Consider the following 24,837-nt stretch of genomic DNA (forward strand, 5'->3'; position numbering starts at 1 on the left):
CTTCCTTCCTTCCTTCCTTCCTTCCTTCCTTCCTTCCTTCCTTCCTTCCTTCCTTCTTTCCTTCCTTCCTTCCTTCCTTCCTTTTTTTTTTTTCATAACCTCAAAGATCCCGGTTGACTGTAGAGATCAGTTTGGTTTTGTATATTGCATGCTCTGAGTGTCAGGAAAACTCTATATGGGAAAGCTTTTCAATTTTCTCTTCCCTCCACATGTGATCACAGCTGAAGAGGCAACCTACCCCAACGATTAAAGATTAGAAAAAATGATCCATAAATAGGCAAAATGAGTGATCAACACTGGGATAAATATTCAGAATATTAATCTGAAAATTGCCATCAACTGAATCTTTTTCCTTATTCAGGAAGCTTTGCGAATTATGGATGAAGTAAAGGAAAGATTAGAAGAAGAAGAAAGGCTATGCCAAGTATCCGTGAAAAATCTATGGGATGAATGTGAATCTTGTTTAGAAAGTACCTGCATGAGATTTTCTACAACTTGCAGACGTGGTGTGTCAACATTTAGAAGCAAGGTAGGAAGAATTTTTTTATCTGGGAAATACTCATGGCCAGCTCTTTCAGTTATATCAATTTACTAAAATTAATTTGATTTGGAGGGCCTGGAAATGTGAAGTTATAAAGCACAGATTACATTTAATTACATTCACTGAACACTGAGCCAAAGTGAGTTCTGTGGCACCCTGGCGTGGCTCCATGGGCATTGATTATTCGCCTGGCTCCCAAGGAGTCTCTCTAGATATACAGTGATGTATCTCACAGTAGGACTTGCATTAAGATGCTCAATAACTGTGAAAAATACCGCATAGATTCTCTGTGTTCCATATGATAATCAGTTAAAATTGTAGATAGAATTAGGAAAACTCCCCATGGAAAAAGTAATCTGCTTACATGATATCATTCTTAATATCATTATATCATTCTTAAGTATTCATACGACATCTATCATTCTTAAGTATTTAATTGGTTTTAACAGAGGAAACTGTTAGCAGAGGAGATTCCCCAAGTTCTACCACAAAGAAAGTATGCTTTCCTGGCTGGTGCATTATTACAAGGTTTAACAAAACTGTATTATTATTATTATTATTATTATTATTATTTTAATTTGGGCATATGGTTTAGCTGCAGCTTAACAACAGATCCTGCACAATTACTGCCACTGAAACTTCAGCCAGATTACCTAGCTTTCAGATCCCCAGGCACTGAAAAATTCGCTGAAATCTTACACATGGTTATTCAAGTAAAAGTGTGGGATGTATTAAATTGAAGCCTATTGGTGATTATTTGGGCTTTTAAATATTAATTCCTGATGTATCACCTGGAGTTTCAGGAGTCTTTGGGCATCAGGTGGAAATCCTTGCAGTAAAACATACACTGCTCTGTCACTGTCTTTGACACTCTCGGTAACTTCCTCTGTGAGCAGTATGATTTATTTGAAGCATTCACAGTGAGAAATGTGTCATGACCTAAATTGTGTTTAAAAAAAGAGGACAAAGACTCTAGCTGTGGCTGATGGCATACAGGCAGTGGGGGCAATACAAGCTGAGGCTGATCCTCCAGGGTTGGCTCACAATGTACCACCCCGTGGTTCTGCCAAAATACCTGTCAATGTATACGTGTACGTATACGTAGATGTATACACGTATGTATATGTGTACATATATATTTGACATGGTGCTTCTTAACCCTTACCAGTTTTCTAATGCCATAAATTGTGGCTCCACAAGGCAGTGTTTCTGCTTCGGTGAAGGCATTGTGTCAAAGTGAGAAGCAGGGAACATGCAGCTGAGACCTGGGAAATGGGAACAAGAAGAGTTGTCACTCAGTCTCCTCCGTCATCAAACCATGGACTCGGAGCCACTGATTTATTGATTTTAATGGCTTTGAGTTAGCAGAGTAATTTGAGCACTTGGCCATTGGTGAGAGGCAAGGGTGTTTACAGATTACGGTGAGAACAACTGCCTTCTGTTCTCTAAATGACACATAACTACCACATAAATATTCCCAAGATAAAGTTCAAACTGAATGTTGGATAAAACCCAAAAGCCAATACTAACTTTGAGCCTCAACAGATTAAAGGATAACTGGCAACCTTCTTCCTCCAGACCTGATTTGGAGCTAATAATTTAGATTAAATGTACTTGTACTCTTGAGTCTAACATCTTAAATTACTTCCGAGAATTTGCTGTGGTTTCAGTTGTAAATCTGAGAGTGCATTGTTGAATTGAAAAATTGAGAGTGCGTTGTTACTGTAGGTATTTGAAAAAAAAGTTTAGAGGCACTTCCCTGAGAGATGAAAAATTGTTAAATTGTCTGTCAGATGATCTATCTCTTTCTTATATTCAGGTTGAAGATTTTTTGAGGAAAATACCTATGCTTATTTTTACTTTTCATGATGATCAAGGAAAAGACATCCAGGTTAATGAAAAGCCTGAGAAAGAGGATACCCAGCTAGTAAAAATGGAAGATTTATTTAGCCAACTATTATCGGATATGGGCTCAATATTTGACAGAAGTTTCATTTTTTTCAAGCACATGCAAAAAGAATTTGACCAGTCTTTTCAAGCGTATTTCATGTCTGATCTGGATTTGAACGAGTCCCCCAGCATGCCTGCTTTACCTGAGGACACTACCAGAAGTGATGGCTTACAGAAAGACTGGGGCATACCGGGCTTCCTACAGACAGTCTTTGATTTCAGCAAGACGGTGTTTGAAGGTGTCAGTGAGGTGATTACTGAAGTATTTGATGAATACAAAGATAATAGAAGAGATTTGACAGAACAAGCCAAAGGCAAGTATTGGAAAACAAAACTCAGCTGCATGGTCAGTGACATCAAACCTCTCAGGACTGCTAAACTATAGCTCATGGCTCAGTCCGTGGCATGTTAGTGTAAGATATGGTATGGATGCTCTGGAGGCTACCTTGGTTAAACAGGCATTGGTCAAGCATAAATTCATTTGATAAATTAAAAAGAAGAAATCACCTAGAAACCTCATAGAAATATTATAGTGGGACTTACGGGTCCTACACAGCCTGATTTTCATGGTATTTCTCAAAGTGTTTTCAGGAGTTCCTCAGGAGCTCTTGAAATCATGGCAGATGCAGGTTTTCATAAGGCTGACAGGTCTGATCTCAGCCTTTGTCAGGAAGACTTATGTATCATGCCATGTTGACATGTCTCCAACTCTGAAAAGTCAGGGTAATTCTGCGAGATGTCATGGCATATGCCTGCCCTCGCCAAATGACATTAAGCTCTGCCAGACAGCTGTAAGCCCTGCCTGAAGCTAAAAGTGCAATGTAGTGTACCAGTCAAATACAAACAGCCATGGGATTTCCCAGTAAGCAGGAAAATACTGGGCATAACTTTGGTTTGGGTGATAACTCTTGATCGAAGAAACAACCCTCAGTCAACCTTTAGAATACAAATAAGCTTTATCCTTCCTATCTTATTAATGAAAATTAAAACAAACAAACAAACAAAAAACAAAGACAATCATTCAAATACATGCTGTTGCCTATCTATAAAGAGATCACAGTAAGGACATGCAATAGCTCTGAGTGGGAGGTGGCATAGTCACTATACAGTCATCAGAAAACATAAATGGAAGTGACTTTACAAAAGCGATTTTTAATTTTTCCTGAATCATGACCCATGTTACCTAGGTACTGTGCTCTCATCTAGCTCTACACAATTGCAAAACATCCTGATTTCTAAAGGTCAAGCAGATCTTATCAGAATGCTCATGCTGTAAAAATGGTCTGTAGGAATATTGGGAATTGTTTGACTATCAGTGGGAAATACATTACCTTGCCTTTGTAAGGAAATAATATGAATTCCTTGGAAGAAAACAGGGTTTACATCATCTCCTGATTTCTGTTTCTGAATGTTTAATCCCTATTTTTTGCTTGGATTTATGCCAGTTATTTTGGATTCAGTGCAAAAAGTATCTATATATAATCAATCGTAATAAGTAACAAATGTGTATTTATTAAGAACCTAAACTTGTCAGCCTAAAAATACTGTAATTTCGCCCTAGATTCTGACAGAAGTGGCATGTTCTCCAAAATTGTGTCAGGACGTCAAAGAACTCTGTGCAAAGAGCTTCGAGAGAATTCCTCCGGATGCACACACTTTCACGAGAGATGTCAGAAATGTCAAGACAATCTTTTGCATGGTAAATACTTTCTGATTTTCTGATTTATTTTTGTAATGTGTTGGCCATTGGTTTGTACATCTTGGGGCTGTCATTTTCTACTGTGCTGTTTCCATATTTTTGAAATTAACATCCAGTCACTGGGTTTTTACAGCAATTAGGAATTTAAGCACTATTAGTCATCCCAGATGATTTCAATTACCTTTCCCCACTGTCTCCACACAGTGTCAGTATAACTCAGTTGTTAACATACTGCTGGAGGTCCGAAGCTGAACACAAAATACCCCCATACATTGTGAGAGTTGCCATCCTACTGAGGAGCAAGAGGTCAGGCAGCAATCAGTCCTGCCTGGGTGCACAAGTGCCAAGCAGAAAGCGAGGTGAAGCTGAAACGCCGGACACACTGGCTTCTCCTGCAGGCAACCAGACACAATGCCAGGCAGCATTAACTCCTCACAACGAAAGCAAGCACTGAAGAGCTTGTAAAACAGGGCTGACATGGCGAATAAAAAGGGGAATGCTTCTCAGTATGTAAGAAGATGGCAAAGCTCTGGCATGTACTCTCCATGGGCACCTGCAAAAAAATCAGACTGCATCACACAGAAACGCTGTCAGGGCTCCCACTGCAGCATAACATGCCTGTATTTTCAGAGTTATTTATGCCTCAAAAACCACAGGAAATACTTAAATCCAAGTATCTTCAGAACATCTCCAGTGTTGCAGATTTAAATGATCCAATGACACATTTTGGAGAGAGCACTGGACCATTTCCATCTCTCTAGAAATACCTTTTTGTCTACAGCTGCGTATTACACATACCAGTTCGTATCTGTGGTTGCTGTGCTATCAGCCTGAAGGTGTCCCTTGACAGTCCTATTTGACAGAGAATAAAGTGAATGTGTCCATGGTAATTCTTGCACAGGAATAATATAATATTCCTGTTTAAACTACACATTTTACAAAAAAATCCTCAGTCACATACTAACGTTTAGCAATTGTTAGATAAAGCAAATGAGGCCTTAACACTCAGTAGGAATACTAACATCATGAATTACAGTCTTCTAATAACCCACACACTTAGGATGGATTGATAAAGGAGCAATTAAAAAAAGAGATAACATATAAGGAGATTAAGAAGTTGCTAAAGGTAACAGCTACCAGTTCTTTGTTACCATACCTGACAATCTATTGCTATGCAGTATGATACAAACCTTAAAGTACTTGGTAAGTCGTTGCAAATGGGATAATTAATCCATTTTATTCATTATAAGCCTAAACTAAAGCTACCAAAATAGGTCAGCAAGAATTACACTTTTTTATTTAGCATTATTTAAACACTAACCCAAAAATATGCCTCCTTGCTGGACTGTTTTTGTAGTTTTCCTAGATTTCTATACTTGAGACAGAGAAGGCCGAGGAGAAGATACATGACTTTCTGTAAGCTTCACCCTGGCTGTCTTTCTAAACAGATTGCCCAAATGTTCCCGAACTGCACATCAAGTTTGATGAAGCCTTTAAACTGGTTAATCTCTCTGGTGAGCAGTATGAGCAGATTCTCCAGATGGTTCAGCGCCATACAGAAGACACTTCCTACTTGTTGAACAAGATGAAAGAAAGATTTGGGTGGGTCTCTGAGTTATCCAATACGACCATTGGACCAGAAAACATTTTCAATATAGTTAAGGTAAGGGTTACCTAATAAAGGGAACTACTGCACAGTGCTGTCTTCCACCTTGCTCACACGTACGCTCTTATGGATTGTGGCTGTTTGCATACGTGTAATTTTCGGTCTTTACAATGGAAAGTTCCTACTCAGCTTGAATTTACATATGTTTGATAATCCCTCAATGAGCTGACACTCCAGAGATTAGAAACTATTTTCCTCTACATACTTTTAGTCGGATGGCTGCCTGACAGGTTAACCCGAATCATCTCTGATAAGAGCAAATTGATACTAGCAGCTTTGGCTGGCCTCGGATTACCTTCTTGGACAAATTTTGCTGTACCAGCCAGTAATACATCCCTAATGGATCACTGAATATATGTACCTGTCTCTACCTATATATCCCAAAGCACAAAGAAAGCAACTGTTATGTAGGTTATTGCAGTGGAAGCTGCATATCATAAAGAGCAGCTGTCAATATTGCAGTGAATACATCATGATTAACTATATCTTGCCCACAAGAATATATTCAAGGTAAATTCAACCGACTTTACTGGGCAGGGACAAATCCCATTCTCCCTTTCAACTCAGAAATCCAGCACACTACTACTATTACTACAAGAACTTTATACAGAATAATTGTGCAGTCCACCAACACCCCCCTCACACCCCCTTTACCCCCAAAATCAGGCACAAGGAGATGAGCAATATTTAAGCACACTTTCCCAACCAAATCGGAGCTATCTGCTCAGGAAAATAAAGCTACAGAACTAAGTCCGGTTTAGAAAAACACATAGGCATGAGTAACTTCAACCATGCAAACTTTCTTTTGAAATTAATGGAACAACTCACACATAAGTTTTCATTAAGAGATCAGAAGCTCTTTATAAGTGTAGTTCATGGTTTACATATTAACTTACAGTTGTTAAACACGGTCTTGCAGTGCCATGTCACCTCTTCCCGCTGCTTACAACAAGCTTTGGCATAAACTCAAGACACCCACTGTCTTTTCAGAACAAAGTAATTTAAAGAAAGCAGACAAGTTTAAAATATTCTTCTGTTTAATCTTTTCTTATTAAAGATGGAAGGCACAGTACGTGTAAACAAAACTGAAAGCACACAGCAGGTTGTAGTGTCTGAAGTACTGATTTGCCATCTTGTAGGTGGTACCTGGGGATCCCTCTGGTGCAAATGAAACTGTGGTAGATGTGAATATTCTGACTTCGCCTACTTTCACCATTAAAGTTCCTCCCAACTTAGACCCACAGAGTGCTGAGTTCATTGAATACATAGCTGGAAAAGCACTGCAGCTATACAAGCAGAATTTTTAAGTGGTAAGTTCATTCTCTTTTCCTTTTATAGAGAACACAGTTCTTCATAAGAGATGTTTACATTGCAATAAACATTAGATGGAGCAGAATTCAGTCATGGTATGTTCAAGACCATCTCCTTAGAAACAATGTATTGATTGAGAGACAAACACAAGCCTTACAGAAAACAAAAACAAATGCTCAATGTTCTAGCCTGCAAAATGCAGACAAGATGATTTTAAAAGACTTCGCTTATTTAACTGTGAAACCCTCGATCTTTAAGTAACATCTGGGATGAGGTAATGTGATGACAAATATTCCATCAGAAAAGAATTGCCTCGCAACCACAGTCCGGAGCTTTGGCATCAGTTACCATGTCTTCGCCTTCACTAATCAAGTACAAACTGAAATTACCACTAGTCATTATGTGTTTTTTTTTTTTTTTTTTTTTTAAATTTTATTTTAGGTGGTGTTTAAGAGCAAGCTCCATGTTATTTTTGACAATAAAGGACTGAAAAGTTAGAACCAGCATCTTGACTTGAAAGAGTTGCTTTGCCGTAAAATTTGCACATTAGCAGAGTATAGCTCAGAGTAGCAGTTAACCAAGTCTGCAATTTGACTTATAGGAGTGTGCAGAGGAAAATCCTTCCCATGGCCTTCTAACCATTTTTGTAGGAATTGCTCACGGAGGCCTCGCTCCATGTTTAAGAGGTTTCCAGATGGGGAGGGAGGAACGAGGCCAGAGAGGCAGAGCAGACATTGCTTCACATTATCTCACCCCATGGGGAAACTCCAGGAAAGATGGTGTCTTTTTTAGGTGGTATCATGCTACTGGTGATACCGTGCTGCCATGGGGCTAGCCACAAAACCTGGAGGAAACCTGGAGAGCTCTGTCATGCACAGCTCTGGCAGCCACCAATGCTCACAAATGGCAGTTCTAGAGGCCAGAGCCATGGGAGGTTCAGACCTACAAGCACTGCAGTGTCCCACCCATCTGCTGAAGAGGCACTAGATTCAGAGATGGCTCCACTTCAGGTCACTGAGCATTTGACAGCCTCAACTCAGCAAATAGAGCTGGGAAGCATAACCTGAACGCATGTAGAAGACTAAAAAGGAACATAAAAAGGATTAAAGTTACCAAGATAGATGAAGAAAAGAAAATGTCAGTGTTTTTTTATTGACTGACATTATTTGAGGTCAGACTCAATATTTTTAAACAGATGAGAGGTCTTCCCTCAGAGAGGCTGAGGTGGCCTGGCCTGCAGAATTTAGACAGAATACAATAAGCCTCACCACGATTTTTGATTAGGTTTATGTTGGTGGAATTATATTTAAAATACATAGTTTTTAATATTTGTAAGCATACAAAATAAAATTCTCCCACAGCTGATATACACTTTGCCTTCAAAATTCTCTGTAATTTCTACAGTTATTTATAATATATACTCTTTCAGATCATATAAGACTAATCTTCATGCCCTTATGATGACAGAATTAATTTCTTTAGTCTGACTATAACTTTTAGCCTGAATTGCCTGCGCAACACATCTTGTATATGCATTTCATACCTGAGAAAAGTAAGTGGCGTTAATTTCCAAACTGCAATACCATTTTATGTTCCGTTTGCACAACAAATTCAGGGTACATGAAAGTATGATGAAAGAAAAAACAGAAGCTCAAAAAAATGGGAAGCTCTACAAGAAGTGAAAAAGAGAAAAAAATCCGCTTCGGCCTGTTTTTCACGTTGTATATGTTTTTACAGCAGGGCACTGATACATTCCCCATATATTTATTTGTCAAACATTTTTCAGATTAAAAATAAAATATTTATTTATTTTTCTCCTAGGAAAGAAGATGTGTGAAATCTTACTTCCTGAAATCCAGTATACTCTCCTTAGGTGAAATACTCCTTAGCTCAATGTACAGCTAATTGTTAAATGCCTATGGTTAAAGTAGTGGCATATAAACACAATTTTGCTTAATAAATACCATGACGTATGAGCTAGCAACTGATGACTGTAGCAATCTTTTAACTGGAAAACAAATTCAAGCCCATTTTAAGTGTCATTTATTTAAATAAAATATTATTTATGTTGTAAATTAGGCAATCTTTGACAACCAGCTATGGTCCTGTTTATGCAAAGATTTAAGGAAATAATCAGCTCTAAGCATGCAAATAATTCCTATTTGCATACTTAAATTCAGGCACATTTTTAAGCCTTTTCCAGATTGGTCCCTACAGATGCTGCACATTCAGCCAAGTCTGAATCAACCAGATTTCCATAAGCATATAGCATATTATTTTCCAATGAAAACTTTCCATCTCTTCTTCCAGTTGCTTTTGATGTTTATAACGCACATTAATTGACTTTTCTGAATATGCACTAATGAGTAAGTCTTCTGCCTTTGGCACTTTTTTATTTGTAGTTTGCCTCTGGAGCCATAATTAACAGGGAATCCTTTATCAGAAAAGATGTTTGTCTTTTCCTACATTATACACTTTAGCTTGCACAGTATTTGCAAATTAAGGTTAAGTACTGATACATCTCTCAGAAGCAGAGTTCTAAGTAATTTGGCTTCATTTACTGTGCCCGATATTTCTTAGAATTTTTGGCACATGGTTATCACCATTTTCAACTGTGTCTTTGCTAATTAAGTTGTATACATTTCAAAATGTACAAAACCATGCATGAGACACAAGAAAAATAGTAATTTAATTGTTTAAATAGTGGGAAAGAGACAGTTTCCTGCCTGCAGTAAGAAGAAGTAATGCTGTCTAGTAAACAGTCCTCTGTTACACTCAACCTCCATTATACATGCCTGCATTGCAGGATCCTAATCTTGAGAGATTAGTAGTTATAACTCCTGTAATCTCACTAGTAGTTAGAAAATTGGGTTTTATCTGAGAGATAAGTGACTCTTAGGAAACGTTCAACTTCTAAGACTTACTAGCGAAGAAGTATTCAGGGAAGAGTTTGTTTTGACGAACAGAGCATGTACCTAGAAAAATTTCAGATGATGCTGCATCAGGAATCATTTCAATCAGTTCAGAAGGCACAAGTCAGACTGCAAAAGATGCTGAAAAACGGGGGAGAGAAGCTGAGATCAACAAGATGAAACTCAATAAAATCCAGCACCGAGTGCTACCCTTGGTGAGAAGGTATGGCATGAAAGGAGCCCAGCTGTAAAAGCATGGGTGTGTGTAACACAGAAGGCAAGTCCGTCTGGGAGGCATGGTGCTGCAGGAGCATCTCACAGAAGATAGAGGAGGCAGGTGTGGGCTGAACTCGGGGCTTTGGGTATTGAGGCTGGAGCAATCCCTCCTGAGGTGCTGCGGCCTGCCAGCACAGGCTGAAGCCTTCTGTCCTGCCCAGCTCAGCAGTGCCTGCTTCCAAAGAGACCAGAGGTGGATTAATTTGCCCGTGGGGTGCAACAAGTAAAAAGTCAGGACAGTTTGGTGCACAGGCTCGGTTAGGTTTTCAGGAAAGGCCTGTCAGAGTGCGTGCAAGGGGAATGCTACTGAGGATTTCTCTTGGGGTCCCTTCAGCAACTCAGTCACTCAACTGTGACTGCCGTGACACCACTTGGCAATCCCTGCAGCCCTCACTAGTGGCCCCCCTCAGCCCCCTTCAGCCCCGGGGCGTCCCGGGCAAAGCCGCGAGGAAGGCCGCTGCGGGGGGGGGGGGGGGGGGGAAGGAGGGGGAAGTCCTGCCCCGTCCGTTCCTCCGCGCTGCTTGGTGGGAAAGCAAAACCTTTTGTCGGTCTCGGACGAGTGGCGGCCGGCGGCTTGGGGAGAGCCCGAGCCGGAGCCGGAGCTCCCCCCCAGCCCGCAGGGACATCCCGGGCTGCCCACCGCCGCCATGCCTACGGCGGGGGAGCCGCCGAGCGCGGCCGCCGATGTCCTGGAGGCCGACGAGCTGCAGTATCTGCGGCAGGTCCGGCACATCCTGCAGCACGGCCACCGAAAGGACGATCGCACCGGCACCGGCACCATCTCCGTCTTCGGCATGCAGGCGCGCTACAGCCTCAGAGGTCGGCACCGAGGCGGCACCCGCGGCCCCAGCCCCTCCCGGGGACCGCCCCGCAGCGCCGGGGTTCGGGCGCCATCTTCTCTGCCGGGGGAGCCCCGGGGGGCTGCGGAGGTGCCTGGGGGCAGCCCTGCAGCCCCCTCGCCCTTGTCCGGGCTGCCACGACTCGGGGACAACCCCGGCAATGCTTTTTGTATCGCGGGGAGGGGTGGCAGTGGGGCGTGGTGGTGAAACGGTGAAGATGGGGAGGGAACCTTCCTGCCATGCGGGCAGAGGAGGGAGAACTCGTGAAATAGGTTTGTTTTTCCTATAAAAGTTTATCCTAAGCTTCCTCTGAAATAGGTTTGGTTATCCTATAAAAGTTTATCCGAAGCCTCCTCGTTCTACTTCCTACATGCGAGGCCTACATGGCCCCGCATGCAGCCCCATGGCGTCCTTGGCGGCGCTCTGCAAAATCCCCCTCTGCAAGCCATCGGCCTCCATCTGTCGCTGCACTTGGCTCCAGGAAAAGAAAAGTCGGGCTATCATCTTCCTTGGTCCCAATATGAGCATTACACATCCTTTCCCAGCTTCTTACCTTGTCTCCAAACTCCTGAGTATCAGATGAGGACACTGTCCTCTGGAGAAAACCGTAAGTCACCCTGCCACATTGGTGATCATCTCTGACACCTTGTACCTGTTTTTCAGATCAGTTTCCACTGCTAACAACCAAGAGAGTGTTCTGGAAAGGCGTGTTGGAGGAGCTGCTGTGGTTTATCAAGGTTCAGTATTTGGATGTCTCTATCAGTAGCACGCCTGAGAATAATGTCAAAACAACTTTCTGGTATGGAATAGGTTAAGGAATTTGGGATGACTGCCGGTGCTTCTGTTCATACAGCAGAACACACTGCATGCACAAGACCATTATCTTCAAGACACTCCGTGTATTTTAGTGAAGACTATTGCATTGTTGCAAATTAATTCCTTTTTGTCTGTTTCTTTTTATGGGCAATAGTCTCATACAGTGAGTTCTTGTGCTATTTTAGCTATACTCTGCAGTTGCGAAGCCTAATACAGCCTCTTTTAGTAGCGTTTGCATAAGAAATAATAATACGAAGTAGCTTGCAAACAATGTAATGATCCGCTTTTTAATATTGAGGTAGTTTGTATTGATTTGAATAGAAACAAGCAGTGAGGAACCACAGATGCGGTAAGACTGATGTAAACACAAGGCTTTTTAGCAGCAAAAAAATGAGACCTAATAGAGCTAATAGCTGTAGTTAGAGTACTAAAATTCTGTAGATAATATGTTGCTATACAAGAGTTCTTGATATGTTGTGACAGTGTACTGGTGTGAGAAAATCTACCTAACCATTTGCTAAATAGCAGGACTCAAATACACGCATATTATTTTAAGTATCCTTTTTCCAAAGATAAAAGACTAGATACTTCCCAAAACAGAACACTTGTTATGTTGGATTTCTGAGTTTGCTGATTCCGACTTGTTGAGGAGCTCATTGTTGTACAACTCTTGTTGCATGACTCTAGGTCATTTTGTCACATTTTAAATTTCTGTCATGCTAACAAGAGGGATTTCAAGACCTTAAGCTCATTATAGGTTGCTTGGGAAAGACAATTTCTAGGCCATACATTTTTTGTTTACTTTTATCCATCCGAAAACCAAAATGTTTTTCTCTGTAGATGTGCATGTGAAATGATATACTGCAGGTGATCTTGAGACTGTACTGTTTGTGTGTTCACAGTTAAAATAATCCTGAGTTAACAGGAGCATAGCATCTCCAATGTCAGTCTAGGATGTTGCTCATAAGGTTTATTCTAAGTGCAAGAACAGCATCTAGTATAATAATCAGACTGGTTATCCTTTATGTTAAAAGTGGAGAGATATTGTTGAGTGGCAAAGCTTAATGCAGCTGTTTTGAATCATGTCATCTCTGCTGGGATTAGGAGGTAGAATTTGTACTGTCTGTATTTTGTAGGGTTCAACAAATGCCAAAGAGCTCTCTGCAAAGGGTGTGAAGATTTGGGATGCCAATGGATCACGTGAATTCCTGGATAAGCAGGGGTTTTGCACCAGAGAGGAGGGGGATTTGGGACCAGTTTATGGTTTCCAGTGGAGGCACTTTGGCGCAGAATACAAAGATATGCACACAGGTAATCACATAAAAATGCAACCTTGATTGCTTAGTGAGATGACTGTAACGCCTCACTTCCAGAATTCTGTGGACGGTTTGGACTATTGTTAAAAGGACTGTTCACAGGGTGAATTGAAAACGAATGAATAATCTGTCAGAGAAGGGTGAGTTTTGCTTTTTGTTTTTTAATTAACTGAATCTAATTATCCTGAAAGAAGTAGTGTTGTATATTGTAGTTTGGCATTTGTAGAACAGAGGAATCATAAGGCATGTATAATTTTACTTTAATGTAGAATTGGCATGTGCGTTGATAGATGGAAAGGTATCTATCTGTATTGCAATCCAGAAATGTGAGCTAGCTCAGTTTGATTGCAGTGGAACACAGACTGCACTCTGAATCCTAACACAGGATCCTAATTCCATGATGCACTTGTGCTGGCAGGAGCTGATGTTAGTGCACCATGGGAGACTGTGGAACAGAAAAGTATTTCCATTTTGCTGCTGAAACCATGTAGGATGCATCCATAGCTGATGATGCTGTGGATAGAATAGCTGTAACAGATTACGATGTGATGCAGTATCTGCTGGTATTATTTTCAGTGCAACTGGTCCATTAAACTTACTCTGAAGTGTCTGGATGGCTCTTTCTAAATCTTCGAAGCAGAGGACATACAAAAACTTAGAAGGACTGCCATAAAAAATGAATCAAAAAAAAAAAAAAAGAATATCCCTGTCTGGTTGGTGCGATTTTTTTTTAACTCATGTAGAATATCAACATGGTTAATTATATTTTTTCCTGCATTTTCTTGTCAATGCATTCTCAAAGTTAACATTAATTATAGATAGTGTACTTAATATTGGCATATTATATTGGCATATATCTCACCGCTGGCAGAGTACAGTGTTATGTTAACACAGGTGGTCCAAATGGTGAACTGACAAGTCTACAAACTTAGAAAAATGTTTTTGCTTTACTGAATTTAAAAGGACTGAGGCCTAACATAGTGTAGCAAAAATGAACGAGATAAATACCCTTAACTTTTGTTGCTAATGGATTTTGTTATGTTTTGCTGCTAATGGATAGGTAATTAGCTTTAGGAGCTAACAAAACCATTTGAAAAGGCTTCTGGCACAGTGCTGCTGGCAGAAGAAATCCCTGAGATGCTAATTATGTATTACTACCTTGCTTCCCAGCCAGCTTGGGTCTCTCCCTGTAACCATAATTTGGTGTTGTGTTGCAATAAGAATTATTAGAAAAAATTAGTTACTAACCATGCTGATTCACTGGCTTGAGTCAGAATAATGGATAACAACTAATGACTCTTTTATTTTGGAATCCATTCTGCTGGTAAGTTAATTCCAGTGAATTGCATATATAATTGATATTGAGCCTAAAATCAGCCAGCACAAGGGGTCAGTGGGTGAATTGTAATATCCTGTGATGTACGAGATGAAAGTTACCTTCTGGCACTGAATGTTATGGAAATTTAGTTTTTATAAAAGACCTTGTGAGTTCCAGATCATAGAATCATACAATGATGGTTTGGGTTGGAAGGGACCTTAAAGCTCATCAAATTCCAAACCCCCTGCCATGGGCAGAGACACCTCCTACCAGACCAGGCTGCCCAAAGCCCCATTCAGCCTGGCTTTGGACACTTTGTGGTGGCTTTATGCCGGTGGGCAGCTGAGCTCTACCATAGCCACTCTCTCATTTCCCCTCCTCAAAGGGAAAGGGGGAGAAAATATGATGGAAAAGGCTCAGGGGTTGAGATAAGGACGGGGAGATCGCTCAACGATTATTGTGATGGACAAAACAGACTCAGCATAGGGGGATTAGAGAAAAATATTGCCTATTACTAACAAGCTAGAGAAGTGAGAAACAAGAACTAAAAACACCTTCCTCACATCCACCCTCTTCCATCGTCCCCCCAAATGGCCCAGGGGATCAGGGAATGGGGGCTGTGGTCAGTCCCTAGTGCTTTGTCTCTGCTGCTCCTTCACGGTCCCTCTCTGCCCCTGCTCCCTGTGCGGTCCCTCCCACGGGATGCTGTCCTTCTAGAACTGAGCCTGTGGGGGCTGCCCACAGGCAGCAGCTCCCCAAGAACTGCTCCCACACGGTTCTGTACCATGGGGTCCATCCCCCAGGAGCAAACTGCTCCAGCACAGGTCCCCCACGGGCAGCAGCTCCCCCCATTTCCCCTGTTCCTGCGTGGGCTCCTCTCCACGGGCTGCAGCTCCGGCCCAGGGCCTGCTCCTGTGGGGCTCTCCACGGGCCGCAGCCTCCTCCAGGCCACATCCACCTGCTCCACCGGGGGCTCCTCCACGGGCTGCAGCGTGGAGATCTGCTCCATGTGGGACCCATGGGCTGCAGGGGGACAGCCTACTTCATCAGGGGCCTCTCCTCAGGCTACAGGGGAACTGCTGCTGTGTGCCTGGAGCACCTCCTGCCCTCCTGCTGCACTGACCTTGGGGGCTGCAGCGCTGGTTCTCACTCCTCTCTCCCAGCTGCTGTTGTGCAGCAGTTTTTTTCCCTTTCTTAAATCTCCTGTCACAGAGGCACACACAACATCGCTTATTGGCTCAGCTCTGGGCAGCAGCAGGTCCCTTTGGAGCCAGCTGAAACTGGCCCTTACCTAACAAGGGGCAGTTGCTGGATTCTTCTAACAGAAGCTAATCCTGCAGCCCCCCCCCCGCTACCAAAACCTTGCCACATAAACCCACTACACGCTTCAAGGGATGGGGCATCCACAGCTTCTCCAGGCAACCTCTTCCAGTGCTGCACAACCCTTATATTAAAGAACTTCTTCCTAATATCTAATCTAAATCTACCTTATTTTTAGTTCATAGTCGTTCCCCTGTGTGCTGTCACTACACACCTTGGCAGAGGCTCTCCCCAGTGTTTCTGTAGGCCCCTGTTAGGTACTGGAAGGTTGCTGTAGGGTCTCTCTGAAGTCTTAACTTCTCTGAGCTGAACAATCCCAGCTCTCTAAGCCTACCTTCATCAGAGAGGTGCTCCATCCCCTTGATCATCCTGGTGGCCTTCCTCTGTGCTCACTCCAACAGGTCCGTGTCCTTATGTTGGGGGCCCCAGAGCTGAACACAGTGCTCCAGGTGGGGTCTCACCTGACCAGAGTAGAGGGGGAGAACCTCCCTTGACCTGCTGGTCAAGCTTCTTTTGAGGCAGCCCACAATACAGTTGCATTAGATTGTTGGCTTATGTTGAGCTTCTCATCAACCACCACCCCCAGGTCCTTCTCCTCAGGACTGCTCTCAATTCATTCTCTGCCCAGCCTGTATTGGTGCTTGGGATTGCCCCAGCCCAGGTGCAGGACCTTGCACTTGGCCTTGTTGAACCTCATGAGGTTCACACATGTCCATCTCTCAAGCCTGTCCAGCTCCCTCTGGATGACATCCCTGCCCTCCCACCTGTCAGCTGCACCACACAGTTTGGTGCCATTGGGAAACTTACTGAGGGTGCCCTCAGTTTCACTGTCCATGTCACTGACAAAGTTGGTACACAGCACCGGTCCCAACACTGCAACCCTGAGGAACACCACTCCTTACTGATCTCCACCTGGACATTGAACTATTGACTGCAACTCTCCGACTGGGACCATCCAGCCAATTCCTTACCCACTGAGTGGTCTGTCCATCAAATCCATGTCTCTCCAATTTAGGAGCAAGGATATCACTGGGAACAGTGTCGAATGCTTTGCACAAGTCCAGGCAGACAATGTCAGTTGCTCTTCCCTTTCCCACCAATGCTGTAACCCCATCGTAGAAGGCCACCGGATATGCCAGGCATGATCTACCCTTAGTAAAGCCATCTTGGCTGTCACCAGTCACCTCCTTATTTTCCATGTGCCTTAGCATGGTTTCCAGGAGGATCTGCTCCATGATCTTGCCAAGCACATGGGTGAGACTGACTGGCCTGTAGTTCCCTGGGTCTTCCCTTTTTCCCTTTTTGAAAATAGGGGTTATGTTTCCCCTCTTCCGGTCAGTGGGAACTTCAGCGGACTGCCGTGACTTCTCAAATGTGATGAACAGTGGCATAGTAACTTCATCTGCCAGTTCCCTCCGGGACCCATGGATACATCTCATCAGGTCCCCAGGGTCTCATGCACCTTCAGTTCCTAAGATGGTCTCATACCTAATCTTCTGCAGTGGGTGGTTCTTCATTCTCCCAGTCTCTGCCTTTGCCTTCTTGGACCTGGGCTGTGTGGCTAGAGCTGAGTTTGGCCAGGAGCTCCTTGTTCATCCATGCAGGTCTCCTGGTATTTCTGCCCATCATCCTTTTTGTTGGTATGCATCGCTCCTGAGTTTGGAGGAGGTGATCCTTGAATATTAACAAGCTTTCTTGGGCTCCTCTTCCCTCCAGGGCTTTGTCCCATGGTACTCTGCCAAACCCTGAAGAGGACAGAGCCTGCACTCTCAAAATCCAGGGTAGTGAGCTTATTGTGCTCCCCTCCCTGGCAACTCTAGTTTAAAGCCCTCTTCACCAGCTTGGCAAGCCTATGACTGAAGGTGATCTTCCCTTTCTCTGACAGGGGGACCCCATCAGTCCCCAGGTTTCTCAATGCAAGTCCCATGGTCTCGGTAGCCAAACATCAGTGCTGGATCTGACTGGACCTTTCAATCCCCTTCCCTTTGACTGGGAGGACTGATGAAAAAACTACTTGTGCTCCTGAGTTCCTTACTGCTGCTCCCAGGGCTCCCAGATGGATGTGTATATTCACCTGTCAAAAACTTTCTCCTTTTGAGCATTCAAAGAATTCATGGCACTCCATGTTAGTGGTCTGGATGTAAAATATATAAATATATATTTATATTTTAAAGGAGATCTGTAGCATGTAAGTTTAATAGCTACAGACAAAGACATCTTAATCCAGAAGTGCAGTGGGAGAATAAATAATGTGAATGACTAGATGACTAGAATAACTATTATGTTGCTCATTCCAGTACAGCTTTTATGCTGTTTAGGTAACAAGTCGTCATGAATGATGAAGTAACATGCTTTGTGCTATTAATGTTTTTGTATTCTAACCATTGTTTTCTGGGATGTACTGTTCATGCAGGCTTCTTTGGTCTTATAAAATGTCTAGTTGTTGATGCTTGGAAGAAAATGTTCTAAATAGGAATGTTCCCCTTCCAATGGGTGCTAAAGGTACTAGAAGCACATAAGAGATGGTGGGGCATAGTGTAATACCATCATGAGAATTTCACAAGCCTTAGAGCACCCAAAGGAAGACCAAGAATAGCCTACACCTGGAAGGTGCAAACTGATAAATCTAGTCACTTTCGAAGTTCCACTAAAATCTTCAGAGGCTCTTCTTTGGGTATGACTTTTCAGTGGGGTATGAGGTGGGCTTTAGAAATAAATCATGATTTGAATCTTATCATATTTGGTATCTTTTTTCAGATTATTCCAACCAAGGAGTTGATCAGCTGAAAAATGTGATTGATACGATCAAAACCAATCCAGATGACAGAAGAATCATTATGTGTGCTTGGAATCCCAAAGGTACTGAAAAACACGCATTAAGGGAATGCCATTGCATGTTAGCTTGCTGTATGGTAACCTGTGTTCTAAGTACTGTGTCAGCAGTCAGTTCTGTCTTGGTTTCTTTGCTTATTCTTCATAAAACTACCAGGAAAGTAGCTCACTGGATGCAATAAAAATAGTCAGGGGTTATCAGCTTGGTTCACTTCCTACTTAATTCTCATGTTCGGACCTCATAATTTTTGTACGATTACTCCAAAGTTTTTCTTAAAAGGTTAGAGTGAGGGATATACATGGTTACCAATGACAGAAGTACTAATGTTTAAAAGGTTTTTTTAAAAAAAAAAGTATACCAAAGCAGTATGTCTGTTTTTCAGTCATATATTAAACTGTAAACTTACAAAAAAAAGCTTTGCAACTAGAGAACAAAAATGTTATTTGTGTTGTAATCATTTTCTTTGGATATAAGTTGTCTAGATGCCTGTTCACTCAGTAACTCTGCTTCTAACTAAGAGCTGGTGCTAGAGGATGCTTTACTTCAGCAGCAGTAGTTCCATGCCCACAAAAAAATCCCCCAGCATTTTCCACTCATGTCTCTAAAAGAGGTTTCCATGCACTGTTGCTGGTATTTTTAAGGTTAAACATTCTCTGACATCAGGAGTGGGTCAAAGTTTAACTTACCTAGCTGTAAATTCACTATCTTCACCTTTAAGTGTAGATAAGCACTCAAAAGATCTTTTGTTTGCTAATTAGTTTATTGTTGATCACTCAGTTTTATATCAACAAGCAGTAGAGATACATTGCAGTGAGAAGAGCATAAGATGAAGCTGTTGGAAGTTGCTTTAGGGTACACGCTTAATTTTAGTATTAATGCCTTCCTTTAGGGAAATCAATTGGCTCACCTAGGTGAGTAAAACCAAACTGCTGTGCAGCATTATGGCATAAATCTGTTCTGTGGAATATCTGATTATGATTGTTCTAATCATGCAGCCCAGGAGACAGCTTGTCATGAGCCAGTCTTAATTGCTCAGGCAGCAGGTGTTTTTAAACAAGAGAAAATGCAACAGAATGATAGTGCAGCTTCATATTGCTGTCTACCAAGTGCTTGTTCAGTTTTTGCATTTTCCACATTTATGACACTAATGCTGTTTTGACTTTTTTCCCCTTCTTCCTGTATTGCAATTCCTAGATATTTCTCTGATGGCTTTGCCACCTTGCCATGCCCTTTGCCAGTTCTATGTTCTAAATGGAGAATTGTCTTGCCAACTCTATCAGAGGTCTGGAGATATGGGGCTAGGAGTGCCTTTCAATATTGCCAGCTATTCGCTGCTCACATACATGATTGCCCATGTCACAGGGCTGAAGGTAGGCTAATCAATCATTTTACTTGATATTGTTTGAAGAGTGACCAAGATAAGACGCTGGTGTCATGTCCAAAAAAAACTGGAATTAATATACTTTTCAAAATCTTGCTGAAATATATGTAAAATACGTTGGCAGTTGGGATCAGCAGTGTAAGAATTCTTAAATTCAGGTCAAACAGAGGAGGTCCTCCAGGTCTCTTTAACTGAATGTGTTACAACTGACCTGTTCCAGTTCTCTACTACTCAAAAATCTTAACTGAGCATTTGTTGTTATGGGATAATAACATACAAGTGATTAAATTTTGTAGAATTTGTTATTTTGTTGTAAGTGAACAGTAGCTCAGCAGTTGCTGTCAAGATTTCAATTTGGATATTCTGCCCACCTAACTTGCTGCTATTACTTCAGTTTTGTGTCTTTATTTATTTATTTATTTGTTTATTTTTCCTACTGTTGATGGTTATGTAGAGTGGCGGTATGTGCTCGAATATGTACTGCCCTGACTCCAGAGCTGTATTTTGCAGCTCGATAGAATAATTTAAGTGGACCACAGTCTTAAACAAGCAAACCCACTTTGTCTTTAGAGGACTTAAAGGACTTTAGGAGGACTTTAGAAGACTTAAAGGACTTAAAGGACTTAACCCCTGCCACCAACGATATGAAAGGGAACTTAAGATAAAATAGGGAAGTAGAGAAGAATCAAACTTCACAGCAAGAGAATAGACATATTTTAAAAAATAGGTCAAAGTACTAGGAAAAGTAAAAATAACATTATGTCCATAAAGTAGCTCTTCCCTCTCCACCACTTCCCCTCACAGCTTTGACAGTTTCTTTTTCCCTGTGGAGAGATCCACAAATCTTTGCTTTTAAAATCCAGCACGCTGTGAAATATTACAAGGAGAAATGCTAGGTGATACAGAATAAGTATTTTAATATCTTGATTTGTATAAAATTGCAAATTAAATAGATTTTTAAAACATGTGTATTGGGTAGTGATAAATTTTAGTTTTCAAATTTTTTTGCCCTACTTATCATTAGTTGAGAAGTAATGCAGCCTCTGAAGACAGACAATTTTGACCACTCAAGGTAGGTGTCTAAACTAATCATAAAATATCCTGAGTTGGAACGGACCCACAAGGACCATCAAGTCCAACTCCTGGCTCCACAAAGGGCTACCCAAAAATCAGACCACGTGTCCGAGAGCATTGTTCAAACACTTCCTGAACTCCAGCAGACTCGGTGCCATGACCACTGTCCTGGGCAGCCCGTCCCTGTGCCCGACCACCCTGTGGGTACAGAACCTTTTCCTGACACCCCGCCTGACCCTCCCCTGTCCCAGCTCCATGCCGTTCCTTTGTAACTAAGTACAAGGAAATTTTCCTTGCCCTTTCTGTACTGTAGCAGTGTAATCTCTGAGTATCAGACATACAGCATTTAGCATGATGTATCCAAAGGCTCATCTACATTGATCAGAGGTTGATAAATAGCCACTAAAACTTAAGTTAAATTAGATTTTTCAGGGTTGCTAAATCACAGAACTTTCAAGCCTGCAAAATTCATTTGGATGCTGGATAAATGCTTTAGCCTATGCCTGCCACCTCCATTGCCACAAACTACATTGTTCAGTAGTGACTAAGGCTGCTAGTTTGAAACAACTTCAGCAAGTCCTACTTGCTGAGGATGTGGAAGAGAAAGCTGGATGTCATTGTCACACCTGTTTCCAACTGGGTGAACAGCTCAGTAGTACTCCATTCAGTCACTGTACCTGTTTCCTGAAGAAGATTTCAAGGATACATTTTTTAGTAAGTTAATGGGAATTTCATTATGTTTTTATTAACCATGCATGCATCTGGGAAGAGACTGTCCTCTGAAGTTTGCAAGGATGTCATGATAATTTAATCCAGTACAGAAGCTGCAGTTCCATGCTAGCTGTATGATACTAAGAATCAACACCGTAGGCGTTGTAATGTTGTGCTTTCTTGAAATCTGACTATTTGAAGACCACTTGTATTCTCCTTTCTCTTCAGCCTGGAGAGTTCATACACACATTAGGAGATGCTCACATATATCTGAATCATGTGGAACCTCTAAAAATTCAAGTAAGTACTTACTGTGTGTTCTTGTATCCTTTTATCTTCCACAAAGGTGTTCCAGTACAAAGTTACCTTGGTGTTGTAATTGCTGTTTTGCAGATACTCATTTGTATTGCTTTTCTTAACATTTCTATGCTAATGTAGTATCAAAAATGGGTATTATCCTAATAAACTGGCCCTTAACCTATGTTCACCTCAGTTTGCAAACAGAAATATAATACAAACATGACTGAAAAGTACATCAACGTACCATTCCAGATTAAAATGTACTCTTCTAGAACCAAGTTAGAAATCCAGAATCTGTACTTTACTTTTGCCTTCATCATTACAAAACCTTAGAAAACCATTCTGCCTAATAGGATAAACACAAAATAAAATGTCTTTGGAGTATAGAAGAAAAGGCTAACTCATCAATTCACAGTAGTTAGTCACTATTACTATTTGGCTGAATAAGGGTATATTTTTTTCAGGATCTAATTTGGTGCAGTAGAAACAATTAGAATTTTATTTGATTAGACTTGGCTCGGAGTGAATATCCTCACCATTCATACGGTTCAAAACCATCCAGAGAATTAGTTATTGGTTTGGGCCCTAATGTTCCCATGAGAAACTGCAGCACATTGGATGCACATCTGGGTCAGAATTTCCAATTTAGTTTCCTCTGGAAGGAATTTAATTTGCATCCATGAGAATTGCTCTACAAACTGAAACTGCTTGCAGTGCATTCGGACACTGCTGCTTCCAATCAAAATACTAAATTAGATACTGCCAAACTGTATTACAATTATTTGCCTTTAAGTCTTCTTGGGGAGGAGGGAGAATCTACATGGTGTAATCTGAATTGAGATTAATGAGATTGAATTTATAACATAAAATCTCTGCCTCCAAGTATTACCTTTGTACAATAAACTTGGGACATGCTTTTATTTCAGCTTCAAAGGGAGCCAAGACCTTTCCCCAAACTCAAATTTCTTCGTAAGGTTGACGACATCTGTGACTTTAAGGCAGAAGACTTTGAGATTGAAGATTATAATCCTCATCCACCTATTAAAATGGAGATGGCTGTTTAATGTTATGGAACACTTCTATTAACATGGAAATTTACCTAAGCTACTTAGCTTTCTCTGTGCTTACAGTAACATTTTTTTTTATATACTTCAAAAGGTATATGCTATATTATTGAAAAATGGGCGATAATAGGTCAATGTTATCTTCAGTACTGAGTTGTCATAACAAAACAAATTTCTAGGCATGGAAAGCGCTGCTGTTTTTTTCCATCTGTTACAAAGCAGAGTAGAATTCTTAGCTTCTGTGAGTTGGAAGAGTTTGGATTATTCCTGCTGTGTAAGCAATGCATGTGCTATGCAGAGGTTACCCCAGCTTTAGGTTGCTTGTGAGATGGTTTTCTACACATCATTGCAGTTAACAGTGGCCATTTCAGTTACCATTCATCTACTATTTCCGAGTCATACTTGCTTAGGTGATTCATTTAGTACTGAAAATAAGAACTTCTATGTGTGATAGAGGATTTCTTCAAGTTCATAGAAGCCTTTAAAATACATATGTTTAATAAAGCTTTTTTTAAAAAAAGTCTTTTGGAATGGATGATGCAAATTTAATTTTAGTATGTTTGTTCATAGTAGTAAGTAAGAGCTGGGAAACAAGGGTAAATGCTGTTAGTTAATAAGAGTTGGAAAGCAAAGGTAAGTTCTATTTTAGCAGTCCAATCTCTTGAACAGAGATGATCAGACTGTACATACTATTTCATCTGAGATCATACCAGAAACTTGCTTAATACATGGAAGAATCAAACCTTAACTTCTTCTGATCCTTTAAATGGATGCTCAGAAGCAAGCCTGTAATTAAACACACTTGGGGCTTAACCGTATTTCAAAAAACAGAGCTCACAGGCAGTAGCAGTATTCTTGTTACTAGATCTAGTTAGGCTCTTGGGGTGCTATCTATGTTAATCATACTTGCAGCTTTAGGTTGTCAGCAGCTTCTTACAAAGACCATACTTTTGTAAGTTAACCATTCTTGAGCATATTTACAGTCCTCTAAAGTACAAGAAAACAGTTTAGGTTGTGCATTCACTCAACAGTTCCGCCTGCACTTAGCAAGTTAAGTTCCTTTTGCTGGAAACCACTTTATGTAACACCTCAGTGAAGGTGGAATGTGCAGGGGTTCTGGCAAGTGTATCTAGAGAGAACATGAAGCAAAATGTTGGCCTCAAGGCTTGAGTAGAGGGAATTAGCACATGGTGAAGTTGACCAGTACAGACACACCCAGACATGAGAAGAATGAATGTAGAATGGGAATCATTGCCTGCCTTTCATAACTTGAAGATGAGTTAGTCCAACCATAAAAAAATAAAATCTTTTAAGTATGAAGCATGACAAATGGGCTATCTTCCCACAGGTATATGGACATGCACAGTATGCTTAAACATGGTAACAGACCAACACATAGCTCTGGAAGAGCTACTTCTTATCACTATAGGAATTAACTAAAACATCACTATTCTCCTTTATTAGCATGATTTAGTACTGATAGCAGTTGTTGAACTGAAGCATGGACCTT

The 24,837-nt window shown here is 41.3% G+C and overlaps 2 protein-coding genes across 2 annotated transcripts in view; both read left to right on the top strand.

Moving 5' to 3' along the window:
* The window catches only part of CLUL1 (clusterin like 1), a 14,131-nt gene extending 4,933 nt beyond the window's left edge, over positions 1 to 9,198 (top strand). The window contains exons 4-9 of the mRNA XM_035316235.1: positions 362 to 529; positions 2,361 to 2,805; positions 4,053 to 4,190; positions 5,639 to 5,853; positions 6,996 to 7,166; positions 8,989 to 9,198. Of these exons, the coding sequence (XP_035172126.1) occupies positions 362 to 529; positions 2,361 to 2,805; positions 4,053 to 4,190; positions 5,639 to 5,853; positions 6,996 to 7,163 (1,134 nt within the window). The 3' untranslated portion in view covers positions 7,164 to 7,166; positions 8,989 to 9,198. The remainder of the gene's footprint in view (positions 1 to 361; positions 530 to 2,360; positions 2,806 to 4,052; positions 4,191 to 5,638; positions 5,854 to 6,995; positions 7,167 to 8,988) is intronic.
* A 1,664-nt stretch (positions 9,199 to 10,862) lies between these two features.
* On the top strand, positions 10,863 to 23,850 carry TYMS (thymidylate synthetase). The gene is made up of 7 exons (XM_035319000.1): positions 10,863 to 11,174; positions 11,858 to 11,931; positions 13,147 to 13,321; positions 18,722 to 18,823; positions 19,992 to 20,167; positions 22,192 to 22,263; positions 23,190 to 23,850. The coding sequence occupies exons 1-7, from the start codon at positions 11,003 to 11,005 to the stop codon at positions 23,325 to 23,327; spliced, it is 909 nt and encodes a 302-aa protein (XP_035174891.1). The 5' UTR covers positions 10,863 to 11,002; the 3' UTR covers positions 23,328 to 23,850.
* Positions 23,851 to 24,837: the final 987 nt, after the last annotated feature.

This window comes from Oxyura jamaicensis, chromosome 2 (assembly GCF_011077185.1).
Source record: "Oxyura jamaicensis isolate SHBP4307 breed ruddy duck chromosome 2, BPBGC_Ojam_1.0, whole genome shotgun sequence".
NCBI classification, from domain to species: Eukaryota; Metazoa; Chordata; class Aves; order Anseriformes; family Anatidae; genus Oxyura; species Oxyura jamaicensis.